At 45.7% G+C, this 11,631-nt stretch overlaps 1 protein-coding gene across 1 annotated transcript; it reads left to right on the forward strand.

Annotated features, from left to right (window-relative positions):
• Window positions 1-4,167: 4,167 nt before the first annotated feature.
• Window positions 4,168-5,850, forward strand: LOC149340924 (solute carrier family 22 member 20-like). The gene has a single exon (XM_089551203.1). The coding sequence runs from the start codon at window positions 4,168-4,170 to the stop codon at window positions 5,848-5,850; it is 1,683 nt and encodes a 560-aa protein (XP_089407329.1).
• The last annotated feature ends 5,781 nt before the right edge of the window (window positions 5,851-11,631 follow it).

The following is an 11,631-nucleotide window of genomic DNA, read 5'->3' on the forward strand; positions in this document are numbered from 1 at the left end:
CTTGTAACGGCTGCCTGTGCCTTGTCAAGCTGTATACCTACAGCTTTTAGTCCAGGCAGCCGCCGCCAGAATTTTCTGGAAAATAAATCAAATTGAAATTTAAATTTAAATGCCTTTCGTGCCTTGGGAGATGCAGTAAAGGGTATACTTGCCATCCTATGATAATTTCAATCTGGCTTTTTCTGTTTTACCCTCTCTATTCTTTTATTCTCCCCAAACGAAAAAAAAATGGGCTTATTTGTGCATGTGCGTCTTTTTACATCGATACCACAAGAGAACGATACAGGCCGGCAGGGACGCCGAATGCTTTGATTTTGTTTGGTTTTGTGCCCTTTGGCGTCCCAAAGCGACTCAGGTTATGAGAGACGACGTAGTGGAAGGCTCCAGATAATTTCGACCACCTGGGGTTCCTTCACGTGCACGGGTATCTCCCAGTACTCGGGTCTCCAGCATTTCGTCTTCATCGAAATGTGGCAGCCGCGGTCGGGATCGAACTCTGGTCTTTCGGGTCAGCAACCGGGTACCCCAGCCACTTGAAGATAAACTGCGAAACACTTAATAGCAAAATCGGGACGAAAGTTCAGTAAAATTCGTCCGACTTCTTCGGTCTTCGGGTGATGATAACAGGACAAAGAAAACCAACTCAACATAAAAGCAACCATAACTCGAGCCGTTATAACTCGCTAACTCGATAGTGGGATAAAGTGTTCGAGAGCTACCGTGATCGTGAGATTTTGCCGACTGAGGCAGAAAAGAAACGAGTCAACTGAAGCACACGAAGTGCTTTACCTTCTTGTGCAGTACGTATTCAAAAACATTTTATAGATATTCATGATTCGCAAAGTATTCCTCTCTGCAAGCTCTTCTAATGATCCCTTTCCCCCATGCTATTCCTTGAGCCTACGCCAGAGATAGCCACTGCCTGTTCTCTAACCTGATTTTTGCCTACCTTGGCACTGAAGTCACCCATCAGTAAGGTGTACCGTTTTCTTTTTTACTTTGCTCATTGCTGATTTCACGCGGACATAGAAACTTTCTACGATTTGGTCATCGTGGCTTGATATAGGCGTATAGGCCTGTGCTACCTTCAATTTGCGCCTCTTTATTAAGCTTAAGTACGATAACTTCCACCTTCTCGTGAATACAGAACTCCTCGATGTTGGAAGCTGTATCCTGATTGATGAGGAAACCCACACCTATTTATCATCTGTCCATTAATTCACGATAGCATAGCACGTGCCCAGCCTTTAGCACTGTATACGCCTCATCTTTCCGCCTAACTGCACCAGGCCCTATGACATCCCATTTAATTCCCTCTAGTTCCTCAAACAGCACTGCTGAACTAGTCTCACTGGATAAGGTTCTTGTGTTAAATTTTGCTAGGATGAGTCTGCATTGGGCCCCTGTCCGGAGCAAGAGATTATTAGCAACCTGCGCTGCGTCACAGGTCTGACCGCAGCCGCTGCGGACTGAGGGCCGAGGGTTAATTGTTTCATTCAAATAGGAGATTGACGAGTGCAACACAAGGGTGGTCAAATAAGGTTTTGGTGAGGGAATGCGTTGTCTGCTGTGGTCCACGAGATCAGGCAGCACCCCAGGCCTAGTTATGCAATTCAATCCAAAAGCGAATTTTCCTTTACCCGATGGAGAATTGCGCGCACTGGGATTCGAACCGCTTTCCTCTTGCCCACGAGATGGATGCTTTACTTTTATGTCATCCCTGCTGAAGTCCAAAAGCATTTCAAACAGGAAATGGGGCGTCAGGCGAGTAAAAGCAACGTCCTCAGCTCCGTTCGTAGCGAATCCGCTTGATAGGAGCTTTCCGTCTTGTGTAGAAAATGGAGAAAAAACATCCAATGGGACTGAATCGAATCTACAGCCTCTTGACAACAGTAGGTCAGAGGTATGAACGTGCACGCTGTGTCATCAAGAAATCGAAGGCAGTGCGCCACCGTGTCAGTTTTGAAGGTGGTTTCCAAAGGCTCCACGTGCATACATGTTCCTTGCTGGTGTGTCTTGGTTCAGCAAGTAAATGATCATTGCTTGAATTTGACTTCGCCTTCCCTTAGCGTGCTTCCATTCCTTTTCCTATAATTATGTTCCACAAAAGCATAGTTTTCTGTGTACTAAGGTGAAATTCTTACTTTATCATTTAACCGACATGTTCAAAAAGTAATTTCTTGTTACTCTTCTTGGCCTGCGTAGACAATGCACATACCGACAACAGGTGGTTAGGCATGGTTGGACGCATTCGCTACAAGAAATTTAACTCCTCCTCTCTGTTAAGTCAAATGATCGCAGCAATGATAGTTCAGGAATCAGGCAAGGTTAGTAATATAACAGGAAAATGTTGAAGATTGTAATGATAAAGAAAAAAATAAAAACAGACAGTTTCGAAATTAATTTGAAGGCAACAAAGTAGTATCCCGCTTGAAATTATACTCCACACTGGCTTCCGGACACGGCTCATTGTGTTAGCTTCAAAGGAGAAGAAAAATTGAATAGAAGGAGTTAGTGCTAATCGAGCCTACCAGAACCGACAAATAAGTTCCCTAAAAAGGAAAGAGCCGGCGGGAAAGGATATAGTGATTTAATATTTAAAAACTACCGCAAAACTTGAAAATGCTGAACACTGAATGACTTAAGTATTTAAACGTGGAATTGTTCGCAGCAAGTGTGTCTTCAACGCTTCACATTACCGTGAGCATCGTTCGCTGACACAGAATGAGCACAGCACAGAAATAACAAATGGTGGCAATGGGCGGCAGCAAGGAGAGGGTCATTGCACGGGGTTTCAGGTTGCTGGTGACTTTTGCCTAAGGCCGTTTTGAACAGGATAATATTATAAATGAATGAATCAGTAGGTCTATTAAAGGTTGACTTCACTACGAAATAATCCACTTGATTTGAATAAATGCGGCGGTGGTCTGATATCCAATCAAAGAGAACTTCCTTTACGTGAATTGGAACCAACAACCAAACCTGTCGGCTGAAAAGTGCCTTCGGTTAGCTTTCAAAGGATGGTTGCAGTTCTACTGTTCGTTGTTGTTGTTCTCGCGCGAGAAACGAGGACACAGAAGGCACACAAAACACAAGACTGACGCCTGTGTGCTTTCTGTGTCCTCGTTTCTTGCGCCATTACCAGTTTTTTTCTTTCAACATGAATCAGCTCGCCCTAACTATAGTTTTACTTGTTGTTCTCGACATACTGTTCATGGTTTGTTGGTTGTACTGAAATAAAAATGGAACATACTGATTACGGGGAAGTGACCAAGACACAGGCGGTGAATTGCAGGAAACAGTAGCGTCTAGACGGAAGAAAAAGTAAGAACAGGGTATAGGCTGTCAGATTGGACAGCCGAACGACAGGAGACCAGTTAACTAGGAGATCCAATACAGGACAATTGCTTATGTACAAATTAGGACATAATGTATGCAATGTTTCAAGTTCGCAATGACTGGGCGGGGAGGGAAGAAAACCCAGAATGGAAACTCAGAAAAACACAGAATGGAATGGAATTTTGCAGAGCATAGTGCACACTCCTACTGCTTCGTCCAAGCAAAGAAGCGCCAATCGAAAGAACAACCGCAGTGGAGACAGGCAGACCCAGCTGGTGAAACGAAATTTGTAATAAGGAGAAGTGGCGGCAGAACAACAGGTAGCGATCTTTACTCTGCATTGTAGTTTTTGTTGCCTCTGAAGTGATGGCGCATACCCACGGTGGTGGATTCTTGTTGCTATCCTCGGTAAGATAACGGCGCGTATCCATTGCGGGGGATCGGCCAAGACACAGTTGTTGTTGTTGTTGTAGCCTTTGACAGAATGGCACATACCCACACTGGGGTATCGGCCAAGAATCGGAAGGGCGGGCCAGACTTGCAAACTACAACTTCGTTTTCTTTTCATTGTGGTTAATTTTGCGCGCGTAACTGGCGCTTCCATCCGCCAGTGTGCTTATTGCACGAAACCTACTGAAATTCCACACTACTACAAATATTTTCCACAACCAAATATATGTTGCTATGTCGAGTAAAGCATATAGTTCCTCAAGCTATCACTTTCATTCAATTGCTCCATCGGCAAAAATCCCATGTGAGCGTGCTGGCGATCAGGGAAATCCAGAAGAAGAAGAAAAGAGCGACAAACCCAGCTCATCTACCATTGCCATGTCTGAACCTGACACCAAAGGTGCAGAGAGCCCTGTTCAAGAATGTGTTTCTATCCCATGTGTCAAAGGGAATGACCAGCAGCCCCTTTCGGAAAGCACGGCCCAAGGCACGTACGTCCTCGGCAGCGGTCGCTATCAGGTACTCCTGCTGCTGTTCGCCCAGGCCGCCATCTTTGTGTCGTACGCGCAGATTTCGGCTCAGACGGTGAACAGTCTCCCCATCAACTACTGGTGCCGGCCGCCGTCGGAATACTCGTACATGTCCACGGCGCTGTGGTTCAACTCCAGCATTCCGCGTCGGCCCGACGGCAGCTACAGCCACTGCTCACGCTACGACCGGCCGCGCACTGCAGCCTCCAAGCACAACGCCTCCGAGGTGCCCTGCGAACACTGGGACTACGTCAGGAGCTCGCACGGCTACTCCGTCGTTACTGAATGGGACTTGGTGTGCAACCGAGCCTGGTTTGTGCACTGGTCCCACGCTACTTTCCTGACTGGCAGCGCTGTCTGCGTGCCTCTGATTGGATTCGTGTCTGACAGGTTGGGGCGCCGGCCCGTGCTGTACGTGTTTGTTTTCATTTTGTTCAGCTCCGCAGTGTCTCAGTGCTTCGCGCAATCGTTTGAGACGTTCGTGATACTGCGATTGTTGTTTTCGGCATCGGCGAGCGTACTGGAAGTTACCACGAGCATCCTCGTGTTTGAATCAACACCACCAGGTAGACGTGAGGCGTTCGTGGCGCTCGCCGTCTGCATCCCAACGGCCGTGGCATTTCCGTACGTGAGCGCAGTGAGCATCATCGCTTTCGACTGGAGAGCCCTTCACCTCGCAATAGCTGTGCCATCGGTATTGCTTATTGCATTGGTCTACCTGACGAGTGAGTCGCTGCAGTGGCTTCTAGTGCACGCCAGATACGAAGAGGCTGAGCAGGTGGCACTTTGGGCCACTCGACTGAACAAGGACGATGCCAGAATGGTCAAGGAACGCTTGCAGGCGGTCATCGACGTCCTGACGTCTGGCGATAAGAAGAAAGGCAGGGAGACACCTCACTTCTACCGCCTCTTCACCGGCACCATGCGCTGTCGCTGTTTCGTCATATTTGGCTGCTGGTTCTTCTTCTACGTCGCTTACTTCAGTCCCAACCTGGAGCTCGCCGCAGGCAGCCTGCACGACATCTCAGGGATTTCCACTATCTTGAACGTCGTGGCTATGATAGCGGCGTACTTCATTATAACACTATACGGCCAACGCTACCCCGCCGTCGTTCTCTCACTTCTGTCTTCTGCCTGCATAGCTACTCAGGCCGTGCTCACGCTTTACGCACTTCTACCGCCGCTTGCCTGGGCTATCGCGGCGGGTTATACACTATTCAACATGGCCTACGTTCCCCTCTACATACTCACTGTGGACATTTTTCCCATGCAGGTGCGATGCAGCGGGCTTTCTTTCGCTCATATGTGCGGTTCTCTGGGCAAAGTCACGGCGGTGCTGATTAAGTACGTCGACAAGCTGATGCCACCCAATGTGCAGACGCTGCAAAGAGCGGCCATCGCATTGGGTGTAGCGACGTTTTTCATTGGCCTCCTCTTTCTGCCGGCACATTTCAGTGTGGAATCAATGGAAGAGCGCAAGGAAAACATCTTTGCGCAAAGGAAGCGGAGCTTGCAAAGCGGTGCCAAGTAGGGAGGAAGCAACTGCTGATGGGATCTTCAAGTCTATTACGCTGGACATTTACGAAAAGAACACTCGGCTGCATGGACTCTGGTGCCAAAACATCCCGCTTGGTCCGTACGAACTTACCGTTAATGTGCATTTATGTTGCTTTTAATTAGCTCTGGTTGCACACACGCCTGGAGTTGCACGTGCATGGTCTTTATATTGCTTTATAGTACTGGCGTTTCCATTAATCGTTTGTGGGCGGTTGTTCAGGGAGTGGATGGAATGTTATCTTCTGTGGCCTTTGTTATTCAATTTATGCGTATTTTGTCTGATAATTTTGATAAAGTATGAAATCGATCATGAGATCATGCGTCGAATGAATCATTTCGTTTTCACGGTTACGTTTGATTCTTTAATTGAAATTGCTTTGGCTTTTTTTTTAGCTTCTGACACCCTTATAGTGTACTCCTTCCTTAAACAAGAGCTCTTCGATGTCAGTTATTTGTAGTTGATGATTGGATACCCCCTATTTTTAGGGCATTATTTTTAATGGCGCAAGGGAAGCGTCGGCCACAGAGGACAGTCAGTAGTACAAGGTATTTTTTTTTTTTGGTATACACAAGGTGAGATCAAGGACCCATTTTCCAATTATTTCACCCAACAAGAGCCGAGCACCAGGTCAAGGGAAAGCTTGTGCGTAACTTATCGCCATAGGGTGCCCGGCGGAACTTGGGACCGGTCGTCGTCTGTGAAAGGAAAAGCCACGACTAAAACTAGCTCCTCCAAGGACACTGCTTCGATGAAATTCTCTAGTGAAGCCGTAAGGCTCTTGAATCTCGCGTCTCAGTTTTGCTGTGCCTTGCAATCTGCATAATCGTAGATCTCAGGGCACGATGCCCTTAACTAAAATAATCCCCAAGTTCATAATGTATTCGGTTTATGTAGATGATCTGCAAATGACATGCACTTCCTCCAGCATATCAACCTGTCAGAGACAAATACAAATTGCATTAAATAAACTGGCTGCTCGTGCAGATTAGAACTGGTCTAAGTTTTCCCCTCACAACAGAGTAGCTGTTATGTTTTCTTCAGCCTTTACTTTGAAGCATTAGTAATGAGCCCTGTCTAAAGAGAGGGCACGCCATTCAGATTCCTCGATTCTCGCTTACGTCCTAAAAATTCGTTCTCTCCATCTCTGCCATCTCTGCCATCGCATTGTCACCAAGTGTCCGGATAAAAAATTCTTCAACAACAAACCACATTTTGTCAGACCATTAGTACTGCTCTTTGAAGATAAATGCGAAGCGTTAGCTTTACTACATACTTTACAGTGTACCGAGACAAGACCATTTGCCGCCCTGGTACAGCCTCCCTACAGCATGTGACTTCACATCAACACATTCACACAAAACGTAAACGCCAAAGGAGCACGTACTACAAGAAATCTTCGCACTGCAAGCAAAATATGATACCTACACTGAATTTGATACTGATGGCTGAAAGACATTTATTTATTTATTTATTTATTTATTTATTTATTTATTTATTTATTTATTTATTTATTTATTTATTTATTTATTTATTGTACCCTCAGGGCCAAAGGCATTACAGAGGGGAGTGGGTTAATTAGGATAAGGAACAATGAATATAATACAGTGAAAACAGGTAGTGCAAAATAAATTTTCTCCAGATTAAAACAAACAACATTCACAAAGCGTAAATAACATAAAATCAATGTACAGTGGTGAGCAGCCTTGTCTAGAGCGCTCGGGCGGTGCACTTCCTTGTAAACAAATCCAGATTTTGTGGCAGCTTCTAGGGTCCAGCTGCAACGCTTGCACGGAAGTAGCGCCAGATAGCCTCGTAAACAAAGCAGGCACGAAAACTTTGCCCTGTAATGAGGGGCTGCTCTCTAATTTCGGTTTTTGTTACCAAGTGCGCACTGCTCAAGCGCTCTAGACAAGGCTGCTCACCACTATACACAACACAGTGGAAACAGATATAACACATGATCAGCTTCTTTCAGAATAAACAATGTTAGCTATTGCGTCGTGAAAGGTATTGTTATCTGCAATGGCTGCAATATCGGGGGGAAGGCGGTTCCATTCCACAGATGTGCCAGGAAGATATGACTGAAAAGAAGATTTGGTGTGGCATGTTGGGATGCCAACCTTGTGGCGGTGATCGATGCGACGTGAAATGTATTCTGGGGGTGATATGAAATAGTCGTGAAGCGTAATGTGATGAGATAGCTTGTGAAATAGGGTTAGGCGACCAATTTTACGGCGAGATTGTAACGGTGGGAGTGACACGTTAGATTTCATGGCTGTGATGCTTGCCGTACGGTTGTAATTTGAAAGAATGAAGCAAACGGAATTATTTTGGACTAGTTCCAAGGAATATACAAGGTTATCATGTGTAGGGTCCCATATTGATGCTGCGTATTCTAGTTTAGGACGTATAAGTGTTTTATAGAGTATAAGCTTAAGAGATGAGGGAGCGGCTGAGAAATTGCGACGTAAGTACCCTAACATGCGGTTAGCGTTATTAATAACGTAGTCAATATGAATAGACCATGTTAAATTTTGAGTGATATGAATACCTAGGTACTTGTATGTTTTTACCCAATCAAGAGGAGTGCCGTTAAGATAATAAGAAGGAAGAGCGTTAGGTGCACGGGAAACACGCAAAGCTTTACATTTATTAATGTTTAATTCCATATTCCATGTAGTGCACCAGTCTGACACCAAATTGAGGTCTGACTGGAGAGTGTCAGTATCGTTAACGTTATTTATTTCCCGAAATATTATTTATTTCCCGAAATATAAATGCATGTTGGAAGTGCCCTAGTTAAGGTAAAAGAGAAAAAATGATGCGACTGCCCCAGTGTGCCTCGGTTTTCTACTGCCGAATGTTATGCCATTGCTGTGGCTGTAGATCAAATTGCAAAACAGAACGTTAAAAGTGGAATCCCCTGCACTAGTTCTCTGAATTTGTGCAAAGCACTGCACTCTAGAAATGCTACTGAAGCCTTAACAGACAACATCACGAATAATATAAAGTCGCAACACGAAAATATAGCATTAAATTCGGTTGGGTCCCTATCCATGTCGGAATCGGGGACCCGATTCGCTCAAATAAAGCAAATGAACATACCGCACAGGAATTGTTTGAAGTCAGCATGCAGTAAACCGAAAAATAAGTGGCTGGCTGCATGGGAAGATCGAAGAAACAACAAACTGCGCTTTGTAAATGCCATTTTAGGAGAATGGAAATCGTGTAGACATCAAGAGCGTTTTACAAAAGTTATTTTATGTTGTCTACGCATTGGAAACACACACTTTACACACAACTTTCTGGTGACTTACCTCTCTGTCTCCGCGAAATGTGTGATGGTCATCATCATCATCATCATCAGCCTGACTACACCCACTACAGGGAAAATGCCTCTCCCATGTCTCTCCAATTAACCCTGTCCTTTGCCAGTTGCGGCCACTGTATCCCCGCAAACATCTTAATCTCATCCGCCTAACCTTCAAAATCACATTTTATGCACACAACTTGAAGGACTGAAGAAAAAATATTTTACGTTATTTTATAACGAATACATCTCATTACACACCATGTTTCTTGTTGATTTTTCTCTTTAAGTTTCTTAAGGAAGCCAGTATTTTAAACTATAAGTACCGCCTTTAACACAAGACACTCTAACTCCGTGTTTGGCGCATCATAGCGTTATTTTTTTTTTTTGCATCATAAAACTCAATAAACTAACTTGAGGTTACACGCGCTATCGCAAGCACTACCCAATGATCTCCTATTTCTGCGTTCTTGGTCGCACGTTCAGATTTGAACTATCAAAATCTGTCACTAAACCGAGTCAACGCCACCTTGGCGCTCAATGAAAAAGAACGCACCCAACTTTCACTTAATATTTCAGTTCAGAAACGTTTCTTTAGAAAGGCTCAGACTGCTGAAGCGACCGGGAAGTTGCGCCTCATCGACTTTGATGGAGCAACTATTAAGAATGTCAGGAGTGCACCATGCACTGTCATTTTGTGTCACGCGAGAGCGCTGCGACATATTGCGAGCGGTCAGCGCATCATCGGGGTGTCACCTTGGTACGATGGCCCCGCAGTCCCGCCGCGGCGCTTTTGAGGTAATTCGCATCAGATCACAAGCGGCTTCGGCGGCCCTGCTCATCTGCCAGCTGCTTCGCTGGAGCGGCAGCAGCTATTTTAGAGGCCATTACTCTGTTGTTTCCGGTTGTCATAACAAGCACGTGCGTTTGCCTCGAGCTCGAAACAGATGACGACCATCCGTATGACTGCATGCCGCGGGACCAAGGGGCTTTTTTATGCGTAGCATATTGCAATCACTCAGTTCAGCCCTTGGGCGCGGCCGGGCAGCCACCAAACCACGTGACGTCACGTCACGTGGTCTGGTGACCTCACGTCACGTGGTGAAGTGACGTCACCAAACCACGTAAAAAAAGAAAAAAGAAAAGAAAAACAAAAAATAAACAAAATAAACAAAAAAGGACGGCTAAGCATGGTGGCGGTTGCCACCGCCCCGTTTCAAAGGGGGCGCTCCTATCCATCCATCCATCCATCCATCCATCCATCCATCCATAAGTCACGGAGGAAAAGCTGCTGAGAAAATCGAGTGCCGCCAAGCAATACCTTGCGCAAAAAGACCGCGCAATATGCAACGCATTCTTGGCTTAACCAAGCTAAGCCTGGGCATTTTTTCCTCTCCGCGTGTATTTCTCACATCTCACGACTAGATTTTAAACTGGACTGATTTTTCAAACGCTATCACCAAGCCGAGCAGACAGACACCTTAATTATCAGCGGCACGACTTCTTCATAGTCGTGCTGTCGTCAGGCGGCGTTCTCGGTCATCGTATTGGGCCTGCACATTATACCGGCTTCATTATTCTATATTATTAAGGCGAAAGCCTTTAATGCCTCATGCTGTCGTTAGCAATTCGTGTCGGCAGCCGTGTCTGCGTCCGTGTAGGCAGCCGTCTCGACAGATGTGTCCGCGTTTTGACGCGTGTCCACCGAGATATGTGAGACAGTTACCGCGTAATTTTCTTTCCTCAAGTACAATTTTCAGTTTCTTCATTACGGCCCCTCTGTCTTCTTTCACTGTCACTTCCTCTCTTCCTGTGCGGTGCGGTTAAGGTGTCCACCGAGATGACAGAGAATTACAGCGCCATTTCCTTTCCTCAAAAAGCGTTGCGTTCAACGGGCAAGGCATCGCGCCGAACGGATGGCGGCGTTCCGTGGACTCCCTGGCAGCGCTACAACACGCTGTCACGTTCCACTCCAAAAGGCGAAGCTTAAGCGCCATTAATTAGCAGTCAATTAGTGCTGAGTGATTAATCAGTAACTAGTCATTACTTCGTCATGAATTATGTGTGACGTCATACAGTGGTGACGTCACCAGTGTCACATAGGCAAAGTGGTGCGGAAAACGCTTTCGCCTCTACGCACTTTAGACAGTCAAAGTGCCCCCTGAATTTTTTAGTAATGATAGTAATAGTAGTAGTGGTTGGTGCTGCATAGTAGTAGCAAAACCAATATCAATGTTTCAAAACTACAACAAAAAGTGGTCTAAAAATTATCCTCAGTTAATCAAGTTTGGTGTCATAGCCAAAAAAAGCCGCGTAGGTCCGCACTTGATCACGTGTTTACAGTCTTTGCCAAAAGTAACCAAACTGTGTAGAGCAGCTCTTTAGCACCCCTTAAGCTCCAATTGCATGTAGGGCAAGAAGAACCCTAATCCTCACTGTTCGTG

Source organism: Amblyomma mixtum, chromosome 6, assembly GCF_055824585.1.
Source record: "Amblyomma mixtum isolate Tamu chromosome 6, ASM5582458v1, whole genome shotgun sequence".
Classification (NCBI taxonomy): Eukaryota; Metazoa; Arthropoda; class Arachnida; order Ixodida; family Ixodidae; genus Amblyomma; species Amblyomma mixtum.

Coding starts and splice junctions, on each gene's coding strand:
- LOC149340924 (XM_089551203.1), top strand. CDS start 4,168: ATGTCTGAACCTGACACCAAAGGTGCAGAGAGCCCTGTTCAAGAATGT.